Below are 15,970 nucleotides of genomic sequence, written 5' to 3' on the forward strand. Positions count from 1 at the left end.
TTAAACGGATGTTAATTACTTATGCATGAAATCTGAATTTATGAAAGCGCTCTCCAGTGCTGAACATATGCCAGATGAAAGGTGGGTATGTGTGGTTTGGACACAATAGCACGAAACAAGCGGCTGTTGGGCTTGTCTTTAAACCCCCAAGGAAAAAAAAAACCTTGCGATTGCACTGAATTAAAAAATGGGCCAAAAATCGTAAATTATAGCGTGCAATTCGTAGGCAATAATCCTTGAAAATGTTTTTAAACGCTAAATAAATGCAGAAATTACTCTAGTATGAACAAATACCCTGTAACAGAAGACGAGACTGGTGAAACAGCGCTTTTTGCAATAAAATACACAACAAAAACAAACAGGAAAAACGAAGACAGAAACGTGGAGCTCGACTCAGTCCATTTGCCTAATGCTTAACGCAGACGTACTGAAACGGTACTGAAAAGTCACGTTTTAAAACACAAAGCTAAAATAACGAAACTTTGCTGCCACCTGCCGATTCCCAGAGGACATTAATGACCTTTGCGAATACAAGGCAGTAACTGGGAAGGCTTGTAGGAAGGTGGCTACTCATTATAAACGTCCCTTCCCTAGTTACCCCCGCGAGAGGGTAGCCCCGTTCACCATGGTTTGATGATAATCAAATTAATGCCAAACCATTGTTAGTGTGTGGCTGAGCAGGCTAAGCCTCTGTACCTGTGAGCAGAAGGTTACTGGTTTGGCAGAATAGTCACATGCCTGTGGGCCCCACAGCGAGGCCCTTAACCCCCCCCCCCCCCATGGTGCTTCTCCAGGAGGCTGCCCTTCGCTCCGAAGCTTGTTCTCACCTACATGTGCCATGGAGAGCAAGACGGGGTAGGTGAGAAGAGAATTTCCCCATGGGGACCAATAATGCCATTATTAAAAATCAGACACTTGAATTGTGCTAACTGTGTAGTGAGTCTAGGAAATTCCATTTAAAAAGACAATATCAGTTACAAGACAGCAATTCCGATTTAGAGTCAAGAAGAGACATACAGACAAGCCATTTAATGAAAGATTGGATTTTGAAATGATGAACAAATAAGTGAATGAACACCCATAACAGCCTGAATGTAGAATCTCCTAGTGTCTCCTTGAACAATATTTCATTCACGATCACTATCCAGATGCAGACGGAGTAACTGTGTGCTAGTATGAAGACTGCTTATTAAGGAACTCTGTGAACATCAGGCACAGAAGCTAAGCTTTGCCGCCACGCTGGTGTCGGTCCGTCCCATATTGTTTGAGGAAGATCTTGGGCGTGTTCCACCCCTTGGGGGGTCTTCTTAGGCCGGCCCCCTTCAAGATTCTCCTCAGGTCCCTCTCAAAGCGCTTCTACAATTTAAGAGTCAAAAATCTTTGTTAGATTCAAAGGTAAAAAAAAAAAAAAGAAAAAATAATAATCAATTGTTATTTTCTCTGTGGAAATTCTCACGTTCTTTCCACGTTGCGTGAGCTAAAAAACATGTAGCTGAGCTACCTGGCGTTTCTAACAGAAGAGCATGACTGTGGTTTGTTTACATGCCCTGACCATGTTCTGTAGTGTCTCAGATCTTCACGTCACTCAGTTGAGTTTAATATAATGTAAACTGGCACACGTAGGTCTTTACTTAGCAAAAGCTCATTCTGACTTAGAAGCATGTGCATTTCCTCGTCTTATTCCAATTCTTGTCTACTCGTGCACAGCACCGGTTAAGCCCCTCCCTCCACATTAGCACCACCAATGGCTGACCTGTTTCCTCCGCCGCCTTCCCAGCCGCACTTTCCGAATGCGAAACCTTGTGCGCTTCAGCAGCTTCTTGTACTTGTGCCTGTTTATCTTCCTGCGCCGAATCTCCAGCACGTTCTTGCAGTTCAGACCACCTGAACCCCCGTCTTCAGGCAGTACTGGGTTCAAGTCCGAGGGCAGCACCGTTTGCAGGATCTCTTCTTCCCCCGAAGGCAAGGGGTTGGCCTCCAGTAGGGGTGGGAGGGAGTAGCGAAGGGAGAGCCAGCTCTCCAGAGGGGACAAAGACAGCATTCGGGGAACGAGGGCCTCCTCCAGCTCTGGCTCAAGGGATGTCCAGCGCTGGGGGGGCAGCATGTTGCCTGTGGGCCCAGTGCCATAACGTCTTAGCCTGCCACACGTGATGGCCGAGCCAGGAGAGGAGACTAGCCTCACTGCACTGCATGCAGACTGTCCTGCAGAGGGCACCACACCTGTGCCAATGCCCTTATTTGACAACCTGCATAAAACATATAATGGAGAGATTCTTCTAAACATATTTGCTCTACTGTAATCCTTGCAATGTCATTCCTGGATTCCTAAAAGAAGAAATAAAAACCAATATTAATAATTAAATACCAGACAAATGCTTTGTAATGATCTTTAACAGTGAGGAGCACCTATGTAGTAAAACCATTCATCTTAATAATGAAATATTCAATCTAGGGTCTGAAGTGAGTCTAAAGCTTATTCTAGAAAGCATACAGTACAACACATTCGGGCAAAATGTGTTGTACTGGAGAAAACCGGAGAAGATACTCGTGAACATAGTCAGAAAACACAACATTAGAGGGAGAAGGTCGCTAAACGTAATCACTGAAGCACGAGTCACTTATCACACATTAAAAATACCGAAATATTGATTTTGATACAAGCAGACAAGCAGAACTGCTAACTGTTCCTTATGCATCATGCGACATACAACAAATAAAAACATGTAAGAATCGTCGTTATCTAACTTTTCAATAGCCAAATTAGCAATTAATACGAAGTTACAGCAACCTAACAGCAATGATTCAGTATCATACAAAAATATAGCAATAGTTCTAAGCAATAAAAACATCGGTTACTGTGGTTTTTTTTTCTTTTTAAACCTAACATATAAATGCTTTAAAATATCACATAATATGAAATATAACTTACCTAACTAGCTATCTATTGCGATGTCAATGTGACACCGGTGCGCCGCTGGTTCCTGTCCCGGATGGAAACTTGTCAGCTTCCTGTTTTGCACATGATAATAATTCCGGGTAGAAACACAGGCTGTTTACTTGCAGTACCATGGCAACCCCGTTGACGATTAGTATATCTTACAACAATTTTAATGATAAAATTAATGCACTAAAATTAATCGTTTTACACGCCAGGTTGAATAATTTGTTTTGTAGCTATGTAGTTGTTTAACAATGAACTGTGTTCATTGAAGGTTCTGATATCGATGTTACTCCATTCTCACAAAATGCGGGTTATAGTCATGCCACCGCATTGGGGAAGAGTTTGATATTGGGGGGGGGGGGCACTTAATTTATATACAGTGGATAGATTTATGATTTTATTTGTTAGCTGATGCAATTATCCAAAGCGAAAAACTCGCCCATTAATACTGTTGGAAATTTTATTGAAAGAACTGCAGTTATTTTCCCCGAGGTATAACAGTGTCTCAAATTGGGCGGCGGCGCGTCGGGGCGGAACGATCGAGATTTTGAGTAGAACAACTAATATGTTTTACATGAACACAACAACGAGCACAAAGCCACCTGCTATAATTATAAAGCAGGAAAATGGATAACGAAGATAAGATCAAGAACAATTTATAAAATCCAAATCTAAAACGTCTGTGATTTTGTAACCTGCGCAATCCAATGTTTTGACAGTTTAAGCAAACACTAAGTAAACTACTTTCACAAATGCAGCTTTATTACATAACATTTTAAAAATAATATCTGCATTTTTAAATAATAGTATTTTGTACAGTGTTTTTAAATTTTACAGGACCAGAATTGGGGAACCCTGATGGGTGTGTGTGAAACAGAAATGCCAGCACTCCTGCATTACCCAATTTGCCAGATCGTCAATGAAACCAAAATCTAGACACGCAATCTACACGTTACATACAACTTAAATTCATGTGTTACCGTTTCTGTCATGACTTGATCTTGATATTTTTCTTACAGCTAGCTAGCTGTAAGCTCATATTGGTATGCTGATTATATATCTAGCTAGCTAGTTTTTGTTCTGCAAGGGGTGGAGAAACAAACAGCTAGCTAGATAGCAAGCTATATCTGCTTATCCACCCACCCTTAGGAAAAAAAGTATTTAAGTTGGCAGCTAAGGCGTGCAAGTCTCAAAACGGGCAATCATGTGACTCATACTGGTATGATGATTATTTCCAACTGTCCTCCATTCCTCGTCATGTGTAAACAAAAGATGTGTGCTGTTTCTTTAGCACTTGGAAAGCTCTCATCCCTGCAGGCCAAAACTTTCTCGTCCCCACCCTTTTGGTCCTCCGACCAGTCCCAAGCAGAGGGAAGGTTTCTTTTCTTATTTACTTAGTGTGTGCTGTTCATTCTGTCCTTACTGTGGTTCTCCTGGAAAAGACAGTTTCAGTGAATAATAATCCCACTACCTGCCCAGCGTTGTACGTGTCACCTGACTGTTTATCTTCACAACCACGGATTACTTCACACAGCAGTTTTATTCATTTTAAATTAAACAATCATTTATATGGTTGCTGTTATTGTGTAGAAGTGCAGCTTTGATGCTCCCACAGTAACCTTCTAATAGAAAACAGTTTTAAGGCTGCTGGACCATGTGTTGGAGATGGTGGTGAGCATCACCGAGACACTCCTGGGAACTGCCCCACCTCCCTCCACATTCACCCTTCACCTGACGGACTTCTAGTACAACACCAACTCATGCCACCTATAAAAGTTCTCCACAATTCATCTATTGTATGGTGCATCAACAATGGAGATGGGTGAAAGTATAGGGGACTAATGGAGGCCATTATCTATAAAGCAAGATCAGGTCAGGTGATACCAAATGCCTAAGCAGATTGGTCAGGGATGCCAGCTCTATCACGGACCTGATCCTGGACCTTATGGAGACAGTGACAGAGGAGAGTATTGTAGCAAAACTGAAGGACATCGTGAACAGTTCTGACCATCTCCTCTTGGAACACCTTTAGCCATCAGCTCATTATAACACCCTCTGCTACTGGGGATATTTCCTGCCTGCACCTGTCAGCCCCCCCCCCGTGGCTCTTCTAGACATGTCAGCTCTCACCCCTAAACAGAAAACACTCCTGGCCATTATTTATAACCCTCAACTTATATTTGAAAATGAAACAATCCTTTATTTGCCATGTACACCAGTACATTGGAATGCTTCTCTTTGCCTGCCCCATTAGACAAACATACATGTGAGTGGAAGCTTGGGTAGGGGAGGGGGGGGGATTAGGGGCCTTTTTCAAGGCATACAGCTATTCTGCCGAGGCTTGAACTGATGATCTTCCAATCCCAACCATAGAGGCTTAGTCTACTGAGCCATTTACTCCCCTCTTCCCTTGCTTTTCATTTCACTTTATTTTACATCTTTTGTTCTGACTGTGTTTCAATATGTGCACTTCTTGTCCCTGTGCTGCTGTATGTAACCAAATCTGTCTCAGTTAGCCTAGTATGACTATAATAACAAGAAAGAGTTGACTGCACATATAGTTTATATCTCTCTTATTAAAAAATATGATTCTTGCCAAATAACCTATAACAAAAATATCAATAAAAAAACAAATACTAAAATAATCAGTCATATTTATTATGTCTTGGCTGTATTTACAAAAAGGAAAGCCAGTTACAATGAGGCTGTCATTCAAGGGTTCATTTAAATTAAATGAACAGAACAAAAATACCATCACTTTATGTTAGCACATTGCAGTGTGACCAGATGTTTGATTAATTTAGAATATAAACAAAGTTCTCTGTAGATCATCAGCATGGATTTGTGCACAAAGAAGCAGGAGCAAATTCCTTACAGTAGGGGGCGCCACGGCCCTTTGAATAATATAACAGACAAATGCTCTACTTAAAAACCTATTTTACTGAATAAAACGAACTGAAATAAAACTGGGAGCAATTGTAGTTTTACTTAAAATACATAAATATAATATAATTCACAATGATTAAAGTGTCATTTAATTTTGATTAGGTTCTTAAGATGGTGCCCTTCCCAAAACAGCTGCCCCAAAAGCAATTCATTTGTAGTGTTACAATATGGAACATGATTTTACTGAGTATCCTTTTATATAGCTGTCTAAACAGAATAGTCCACTGAACAGTCATGAGTATTTTTGAAATGTGCAAAGACATAGTCAGAAAAAAACAGAGCCAGCATTCATGGCGATAATAATAATAATAATAGTTATTATTATTATTAAAAACAGCTAATAGCTATTGTTATTATAGGAAGAAAAAGAGGAATAGCCTGGATAATATGCTTTATATTATTTATGTTACTATGAGTTAGCTTGCATGAAAAACGTGTATTAAACATTTGAATTTCGTTCTTAGATGAATGCTGCGCCTGACATAAAAACCCACCACATGAGCACTGACCAACGCTGGTCTTCGGGCCAGATAATGCATAGAGGTTCTGCTTCTCCTAACAGAAGATGCCTGAAGCACTACTTCACTTCTACATTCACTCTGATCTCAGGGCTCCATTCCTGGCCGTCACGTACAAGGCATCTTACATCACCACATGCTTTAAAGGTACGATAGTCATTTTCATATTTATATATAACTGCACAGTGTAAAAAGGAATGAAACGTTCAAAGAGGGTTACGCATTAACAACAAACAAGAGACATCTGTTGTTGTACAGTATTAAACCAACAACCCATAAATCAAGGCTGAGCAGACAAATACAAGCCAAGAAAGACCTGTAATGAATGTAATTAACTGGTGCAATTAACTGTTTAGTACGAGTTATACAAGGAACAGTGACGGTTTTAGCCAAAGGTCGCTGGGGGTTTAGCCTGAGTGCACAATAACTACACAGGACTGAAGGCAGCCGCTTATGGAAAGTAACAAATCGGTCACAAACACAGACTATATACGTACATCTTTAAATACACAAATAAAACAAGTGCACAGTATTTTTCTTAAATATAGTTATACAGATACAACACAGTATATAGATCATAATTCTCTGGTCTTTCATTTCAATGCCATATTATTTACTGGTTTAAATTAATGAACGCTCAAGGCCAGCTCAGTACACACAAATCACGTCATGTTATGTGTATAAAACGCAAGGCTACGTCTGACTGAAAAAATGTTGGGAAGAGAGTTTTATCCGGTGTCTCAGGAGGCCTCAGTGTGCAAAGCGTTAGAGCCGAGATCGAGAAACGGAGAAGCTCGCTGTAGTACAGAGATGGAAGGTCGCTTAAGGGAAAGTATAATCCCCAGAGAATCAAAAAATATTTATGCGGATTTGTTGTAAAATATTAATGTACAACTGCTTTAAGAGTTGTTTAACTTTGGCAAATTACTGTTGCACTAAACATTTAACTACGATTCCATTGCAAGGATGTATAAGCAATTCAGCAGTCAGCAGCAGTCTGCTGACTGACTTGTTTCTTATGATTTATGCGTTACGTTGGTCTCCTCCACAGCATTTCCCCCACATAATGGATTTGAGGAGAAAAGCGATGGTTTTTGGTCCATCGGGCAGCAAATATCCACCGTAACGTAAATTAATGCCTCATGTGGACACTGCTGATCATTATTTACAATAAGCAGCTTGGTTAAAATAAATACACGAATGAACAAACATGGATGCTCTCCCTAAACACGGCCAGCCGCAGCTGGTGAAGGGTTATATTACTAACAAAGTATGGTTTCGTTTTTTTTTTTTTTGGGGGGGGGGGGGGGGGGGGGTTACTGAGATTTACTGCTGACTGGGGAAACACAGGGGAGCACGATAATTTATGATCAAAAGCCTCCATCTTTCCCAAAATGATACATGCGGCTACAACGTACAACGCTGAGCTGATTCAGCAACGAGATTGTTCTCATTTCTACGACGATTATGATGATGGCGAAAATTAAAGTGAAACATACTAAAATAAAAACACTTTTAAAATTTGTTTACGTATAAGGGGAAATAAAACGCCGTTCGGTTCTATGTATAATTTTATGCTAACAGTATCAACAAAATTGCTGTCTGTGATACGGTGTAATTAAGATGCTCCCTGTTCACGCAACAGACTCAAAACGGTCGCAAGTAAATTACACTCTGCCCTCGAATGTCTTTGTCATTAAAGTGAGCGCATGTCTCACCTCTAGACAAAGTTCAGCTTAATTACTTTTGTCTTGTACACTTTTACGTTATGCATATGGCGTTCTAGATCTGTCGGCCTGTCGCTTTTGAAAGCAAATTCACAGTGGAACCATATAAATAAATACATTTTAAAAAGCTGCCCACTGTATTTGCTAGTGAGCTTCCTTGATGTTGCCTGACGCGGGTGGGAGGGACTAAAATGTATGAGGAACATTTGTTGCTATAAAACTTGGATAAAGCTTATATTGTGCGAGTTTCCTCAGTTCCAGTCCTGGGGGGCCCAGCCTGCAACACACTCTGCAGATTTCCCTGCTCAAAAACACCTTATTCAGCTCACCAGCTGTTTTCCAGGTTTGGTAGGTCAGTTTGAGGAAGGGAATCCGCTAACCATGTTCCCAGGACCAGCATCGGGGAACCTCGTTATAGCGAAAGTCACGAATGAACAAACAAACGAACATGCAAGTGACTGTGACACGAGAGCGTGACATTCCTGTGGTCCCTTATTTCCGTCACACGCTGATCCATTTTGCACGGCCCCCCAGGTGGCCGCCGTCACGTGTGTGTGTGAATAGAGCGGAAGTTAAAAGGACGACGCCCGGTGCATCAGCCACTCCTCCTTCTCCTCCTTTCTCCTCTTCCACCTCCTTGCCTGAGGAGCACCTCATCTCCTGGACACGGTGCCTCCTGTGATAGATCTGCAGAGAGAGGCAGCACGGACGTGGAGCGTGAGGGATGGGATGGCGAGCAGGCATACGGAACACGCCAGTGCTGAAAATAGGCCGCTCTTTCCTGCCAACTGGGAGGGGGGCACCGGTGGTAGCTGAAGTATCATAGATATCATTAAATATGTCATGTTCTCTCCCTAACCCCGCATGAATGCTCAGGCGAGAAGCAGAGACTGACCTTTTATGGGCATCCATGATGCATCTGGGCAGAAAGGGTTAGCAGTTCTACAGAGGGGATACAATGACACGCAGCTACTAGGTTACCATAGGAACCATAGGAATAGAAAGAGAGGAAATAGAAAGCAGGAGGAAACATCTAGCAGGGAAAGCGGAAGGTGAACCCACGCGATACTCCCCCATCCTCATCATCCTCATCTTCATCTCCATCGCACCCCCCACCATCTCCCTACTATAAGCTTTCCAGTCGGTGCTGGCTTGGGTGGCCAGCTGCATTCTGCCTACCGGTGCTGGCTTCTGTTCCTGCGGACGCTCCAGTTTAATGCGGATCTCCGTTCTGGACGGCTCAGGAACCCTGGCAGGTGCTGCAGGAACACACAGCACATTGACATAGCGGCCCTAAGCCAACGGTCTTCTTCTGCGCGATTGTTGGTTACGACAGCAATGTCTGTATTCATTCTGTATTCACCTACTATGGTGGATTCTAGCCTGAACCAAAACTCTGTGATCACCCCCCAGCTGACAAAATCTGCCAACCCCCCACCCCCCAGAGTTGCCAAAATTCATCCATCTTCTGTTACCCCCTGTCCAATTCAGGGTCCGGAGCCTATGGGCGCAAGACAAGGAACAACCCAGGATGGGGCACCAACCCATCACACACCAGTCACTCACTCACACACACACACACACACACACACACACACACACCTACAGACAGTTTCTTATCCCCACTTACCCACAGCATGTTTTTGGACTGTGGGGGGGGATTGGAGCACCTGCAGGAAACCCCACAATGACATGGGGAGAACATGCAAACTCCACACGCATGGAGACGTGGAGACACTCAAAGCTGGATCCCAGAGGTGTGAGGAGACAGTGCGGACCACGGCGCCACCCGAGTTACTGATATCGACTCAGTAACTGAGTACCTCTGCCTTAGGCCCTGTCTTTACATTTATTCAGTTTTTACTGTTTCATGTCATCAAGCAGTTCCTGATTAACTGTAAAGCAGTTTACAGTTTAAGGCACTGTATAGACTGACAGGCGGGTATAACAGCAGGTTCCCCTTTACCTGTGAGCCAGGTGGGAAGCCTCTGGGTTTGGAATCGAGGGTCGGATTTCACAAGCCCTGCCTTAGAACCGTCACGTCCCTAGTGGGGGTCGTCAGAACCCATATAAAGACCCTGGAAAAGACCCCTCACCTGGAGAGCCACCCCTGCTGGTGTTAAAGGGACTGTTCACACTGTCCTCCAGCCAAGTGCTGTAGGTGAAGGAATCCCGCTTGTGAGGTGTCCCTGCTGAGGAGAGGCTCTCCTGCCAGAGACACACAGGGTCAGAAATGGTGACGAGATTCTGCAGCTGAGGGACTGACAGCAGCCTGCCCCTGGGAGGCACCCACCAGGCCGGTGTCGTAATCCTCCGTGGCCTCAGTCTCGTTCTCCTCCACCACGCTGGCAAAGCTGCTGGCATTGGACGAGGAGCGCGACAGGTCATTGCCCTCGGGGATGGAGGGGGCCCTGCGATCCACAGCAACACATAAAGCCTCCAGCGCACTCGCTAAGCTTACCAAAATGAGGAGGGCACATGATTGAGTCAGACAGAAAAGATTCAAATATAGGGGCGGGGCCACAAGGGCACTGGCCCAAGCTGAAAGCTGATTGGTCCCCAGAGTGCTCCATCTCCTGTCATTCAGAGACTCAAAACATATTATTGGCTAATGATAAGGCTGGCTCCTCTGTATGAGATATGGCTTCCATGATGATGATAGGTGGGGTAACAGTTAAGGAAACGAATTTCATCATAAATGTCATAATCCCTTTGGTTACATCATTAACATCACACAGCCACCAATTTGACTAATATGACTCCCCACACCTGTTCTTCGTCGTCGGCACCTCGGGTGAGCTCTGATCCGACGAGTTCTCCGATTTGGGGTCCTGTGAAGCGTGGCCGCTGTCGGGCGTCTTCTGCGTGCCAGGGGAGCATTCTCTCCTGGGGGGGGTTGGGGGGCAGTGAGGTCAGCAGAGACGAGACCAAAGCCTCAGGTGGACCGCAGGATCAGAAGCACTAATCTACGTTACTCCTCTAACCCAATGGCTCTGCACTAATCCGACCTGAACCCCTCGGGGTACAATAGAGAATTCCGGAACAGGAAATGAGGTCACAATGCTGCAGTGTCGTTTAGGTTAGGATAGGAAGTGGAGTCATGAGAGAAGGACGTGGTGACAGGGTGGTGACCGGTGGCTCCTTGGGCTGATGCTGGGGGGGTGAGGGCTGGGACACACATGCAGAGGGCCGAGAACCAGCTGGGGCAGCATTAGCTACTCACCCCCAGTATTACCCAGAACCCACTGCAGCAGTTGGGGCCACTCAGCTCCTGCAGGAACCACACACTTCCATTCTCACCTTCCCTCCTGCACCTCCTGGATGTTCTCGATCCCAATGGCGCTGCTCCGGCGAGTGTTGAAGGAGGCAGATTTCTTCCTGGTGGGGCTCTTCCCAGGGATTATCAACGACTGCAGAGCAAAACCCAGAGAGATGCAGAGGCATGACTGTCTGCCATGGTGTCTGTCACCATTACATTACTCTATAGTATGGTCAGATAAAATGGCAATTTAATGCACTTCATAACATTCTGTACTACACATACTATGCAGGCTAGGTGACAGCTGTCTGGAAAAAAGTCCAGTTCAGGGTTGACAGCCATGAGGCAATACTGATCAACACTACAGAAATATCATTGAAAGCCAGCGTGACAAAACAACTATTGTTATGAACAATTATTGGAATATGACAGTTAGTACTGATTCCTCTTGTGGTGTGGTGGCTTTAGATTTAAGTTGTGGTGCCCGTGAAGAAAAAGTTATGCATGAAAGACAAAGGATTAATCTGGAGCTTTGGGACTTCAGTAAAAAAAGCATTGCTCATTGCTCTAAGAAGGCCAAAACTGCTTCTCTCTTAATCCCTGCGTAACATGCTTGAAAAGCCTTTTATCTCAAAAATTAAACCTAAACAACATAAAAACAAAGGACCAGTTCTACGCTACATTTATAGAAACTGGTCTATGTTGTTAGTTTGTAAATCAGGATAGGGGCAGGATAGAACATACTGGTACGGATGGTTATTAGATACAGACAAATCACACAAAGCAGTCAACAGAAGATCAGAAATAAATTACTGGCCACAAGGACTGAAGAGGAACTATTTTTTTTTGCTAAATCTGTTAAAAAAGTGATTCTTCATTAAGTATGATGATTTTACCTCAGGCACCCTACAGTGCCTCTGAAAAGGAGCTATTTGTAAGCTGCCTTCGTCGTTCTCCGGTCTGCAGATGACTGGGCTATTTTCATCACATAAGTCTAAAGGAGGCCTGGCCATTAGTCATTCACAGCTGCAGCACTCTGTTCTAGGCCACAGACTAATTTGGCTCGTTAATATACTGCATTGTAACTCTAATGAGATGCAAAGGGTCGTTTTCCCGAATCGAAACAGAGAGTAAGGTGACCATCCTGCCATTTCTGGTCGGCACGAGCGTGAACGTGAATGAGAGGAACCTGGGGCACTCAAGGAGTTGGGGGACAATTGTGGGGGATGTTCAGATTATTGTGGCGCGTATTTACTGACAACCTCCCCCCCACTGCCATTACTGTATAATAATAGTGCCTGAGTGTCTCCTCAGATAAACAGAAGGATTCCTTAGTGCTGAGTGCTGGAGATTCCCGCAATGAACTTCAATATGCTACCACTGGGAACCGAGCGCCCAATCAGACGACTGAAGTGCAGCTTAAAGATGCCCCAATGTTCTTGATTGATCATTTGAATGCAGACACAGTTACCGACCTATGATCACAGGGGAAGTCAGGGAGAGAACAGGAGCTCCAGTGTGCATCACTATGGTGATGAGGAAGCAGCTGGATTGCAGTGGCCAGAGAAGTGACTGAGTTACCGTTTGTTGTCCTGGAAGGTCTCCGTCCTGTCCTGCCTCATCCCTGTCTCATGGTCAGTTCATACTCCACTTTTCCATGTGTGCTTTCAGGCTGGGGACAGTTGTCCATGTAGCAGCTTGTAGTCATACTACATTTAGCTGCGGATGCGGGTGATCACGGTCGGTGCGTCCGTACAGCAGTTTAAAACATATTAGTCAAGGCCTGAGCGGTGTTACGGTAATAAGGCATACGTGGTATTTTAAAGTCCTTTTAACAAAATGAGCCCCGTCGGCAATTTTATCGGCAAGATTTCAAAATGTCGGAGCGGTGCTGCATTTTCAAATACCGTACACCTCAGTATAATGTCTGGACAGCGTAATAAATTAGATGTGTGGGTACCTCCGACCCTCCTCATACAGCTACTCACCATAACTACTACAGCTATTCTTCCTGTACTCTTTCCTCATTGACCGCTGATTTGTGAAATTCCACGCTGCCACCTACTGGAAATACCTAGTCGATTATCTTGCGCATGCGCGGTCGACGCACATGGACGCACGTGAGTTATACCAGACATAAAAATCTTGGCTACAAGCACAACAACCGCAGCCGTCCTGCAACCAAAAGCGCAGGTGGAAATGTGAAGTATGAATTGGCGTTTAGGTGCTAAATAGCAAGCCAATTTCACTTTAACTCAGACAGGGGGCGTCGGTGGTCAAACCTGCCTAGAATACTAGCTGGCATGGCCTGGAAAGATTCTTTGGCTCTCTGGGCTGTCCAGCCACGCACAGGAAACACAGGAAAAATGACGCACAGCAAACAAACAGCGAGAGCTACACAGGAACCTCTTCTATGGTTCCTGTTCCTATGGCACTACCACACCGGCCGTATCTACTGGGACTTTTTCCCGGGACGAGCAACGACTGAATCACGAGAGGGGGAGAGAAAAACAGGTGGGAGTGAAGCGTGTGAGCAAAAGTGAGAGATAAAGCGAAAAGATAAATCTACACTGAGATTTCATGGGAGCAGGTCGTGATAAAACACACAAGGCAAGAATGAGTAAACAGAACAGGAATGGAGATGAGAGACTGGGGGAGGGTCAGTATGCACATGGCCAGTGAGATGGGGGGGGGGGCAGGAGGAGGGGGAGGCCTGAGCAGAAAAGGAGGGGTCAGGACCACAACTCAGAAAGCTGGCCCTGTGTAGAGGGGAAGATAACAGCAACACAGAACACATGACACAGGGTTAAAGGTCACAGCAGTGAACGGATACATGTTAACAACAGTGCCCTCTACAGGAACCATCTGCAAAACACTAAACATAATGTACAATCTTTCCATTTTCTTAAATGTATACTGTAGATGTGGGAATGCAGATGAGTTACACTCCGAACCAGTTAAAAAGCTTATTCATGGTTTTCTATATTAGGACCCCGATTTAGGGCATGAACAGACTGATATATCAATTTTAATTTCCCATGCGTGATGATTTTTTCATATGCTGCTGTACCATAGCACAGCTGAAACAGCTGTAGCACTTCAATAGGCAGCAAATTATATAATATTGTTTGCTGGTAGAAGTGCAATGAATCACTGTGTAGAGCATATTGGGAGGGGCCCCTGTTAACTGTGCATACCCTTACTAACAGTCATAACTATATATAACACAATTCTCCATATACCACAGTTCAGCATTATAGTATTCATAGCTACTGCTTCAGTCAGTGCCTGAAAGTTTGGATTATATGTGATGTAATTAAGTTAAAATCATATCAGTGAAGCAAAACCCCCAATATCAGTTTATCAGTCATTATTAAAATTATGCCAGTTAAGCAAACATGTTGTTCTCAAGCTAAATATACAGTAAGAATCAATAGAATCTCTCTATGGAATTAAATATACCGTCATAATCAATAAAACATGTCTCTACAGAGTTAAATATATGGTTATAATGAATAAAACCTGTCGCTATTAAGCTAAATATACATTATTAATCTAATAAAACATGTCAGTTACACTGTCAAGCTCAATGGAAATGATATTTTATAGTAATACAACACAGCTTTTTAAAAACATTCGCAAACATATTTTATTGATGTAAATGCTTGCTGGCCCAGAAAAAATAAAAAAGTTATATACCATGAAACCAACAGAATCTTAAGAAATAACATGGAACAAATGTTTGGACTTAGCGGCCAGCACTGTGCCGGTATTTGCTGGCTTTTCCAGACCCTCCCTCACCGCCAGCTAAACGTGCACCAATAAGCAAACCTCCAGTCCTGGTTTCGAGCCGTTTTGCCTAAGAATTTTGCTGCACCCAGCTCACAGATCGTACCATAGTCACATGCGGTAAACATACATAAATGCTTGTATGTAGCATCATAAAACTTCATCACAGCTTAAAACATATAGTACAGAAAACCTGTTCGTTGGCACATAATGCAAAACGCTACTTCTCTCTAAGCCTAAATCAGGTTCGCTGCCCTTAGTGACCTGCTGGCTGTTCCCAGTCTGCTCCAGGACTGGCTCTGGGTCATGCTGACCATAAGCAGAGGCCTGTCTGAAAGACAACTAACCAAGGGCTCCTGCTTGCAGTCCCTCCGACCTTGGTGAGACTTACCTGGGCCGCGCACCCTTACCGTGGGTCCAGGCCTATGGCCTTGGCCTGCAGACGGGGGCGGGTATGAGGGAAAGCTGAGCGTCGCCATGCAGACATGCACAAAAGGGGTGTGAGGGGTGATCTCATGAGGTGGGGGCATGCAAGCTCTACGGGGAACATGAAAGCAGTCCCCTCGGCATAGCAGTGGAATCCAATTCTGTAATGACTTTTGTTTAAAACCAGATTTAATGATGCAATGTGAATTATGCACATTGCATGTGAAAAGCGCAGCCTTTTTCAAATTACTCCGTATCTGTGACAAATGCAACAAGGAGGTAGAGGTAAGTATAGCCTTTTACTGCATGGAAGAGTAGCTTAGAAACTTCCGGAACTTCTCATGATGCCTCTCCGATACTTGAA

General features: G+C 44.0%; 2 protein-coding genes across 18 annotated transcripts in view; both read right to left on the minus strand.

Moving 5' to 3' along the window:
* Positions 1 to 1,014: 1,014 nt before the first annotated feature.
* aurkaip1 (aurora kinase A interacting protein 1) lies at positions 1,015 to 3,049 on the minus strand. The gene is made up of 3 exons (XM_049017357.1): positions 2,930 to 3,049; positions 1,754 to 2,325; positions 1,015 to 1,356 (listed from the first exon to the last, which is right to left on the minus strand). The coding sequence occupies exons 2-3, from the start codon at positions 2,282 to 2,284 to the stop codon at positions 1,222 to 1,224; spliced, it is 666 nt and encodes a 221-aa protein (XP_048873314.1). The 5' UTR covers positions 2,285 to 2,325; positions 2,930 to 3,049; the 3' UTR covers positions 1,015 to 1,221.
* A 2,529-nt stretch (positions 3,050 to 5,578) lies between these two features.
* rap1gapa (RAP1 GTPase activating protein a) overlaps positions 5,579 to 15,970 on the minus strand; it is an 84,957-nt gene continuing 74,565 nt past the window's right edge. For 14 of the 17 annotated variants that reach the window (XR_007398391.1, XR_007398380.1, XR_007398383.1 and 11 more), the window contains 6 exons: positions 11,433 to 11,542; positions 10,902 to 11,018; positions 10,426 to 10,543; positions 10,229 to 10,340; positions 9,028 to 9,391; positions 8,695 to 8,819 (listed from right to left, as the gene is read on the minus strand). Coding sequence is in view for 3 of the 17 variants with exons in the window: in XM_049016275.1 (XP_048872232.1) it covers positions 8,634 to 8,819; positions 9,312 to 9,391; positions 10,229 to 10,340; positions 10,426 to 10,543; positions 10,902 to 11,018; positions 11,433 to 11,542 (723 nt within the window). In the remaining 14 variants the exon portion in view is untranslated. Of the gene's footprint in view, positions 8,820 to 9,027; positions 9,392 to 10,228; positions 10,341 to 10,425; positions 10,544 to 10,901; positions 11,019 to 11,432; positions 11,543 to 15,970 lie in introns of all 17 variants that reach the window. The other 3 variants (XM_049016277.1, XM_049016278.1, XM_049016275.1) reach the window with 3 other exon arrangements.

The sequence above is a fragment of the Brienomyrus brachyistius genome, chromosome 6 (assembly GCF_023856365.1).
Source record: "Brienomyrus brachyistius isolate T26 chromosome 6, BBRACH_0.4, whole genome shotgun sequence".
NCBI classification, from domain to species: Eukaryota; Metazoa; Chordata; class Actinopteri; order Osteoglossiformes; family Mormyridae; genus Brienomyrus; species Brienomyrus brachyistius.

Bases quoted from the DNA above. Each gene is read 5' to 3' on its own strand.
- aurkaip1 (XM_049017357.1), bottom strand. From the start codon at position 2,284: ATGTTTAGAAGAATCTCTCCATTATATGTTTTATGCAGGTTGTCAAAT. The intron at 1,357-1,753 runs GTCAGCCATTGG...CTTAAATTGTAG, and splicing joins GAAGGCGGCGGAGGAAACAG to AAGCGCTTTGAGAGGGACCT.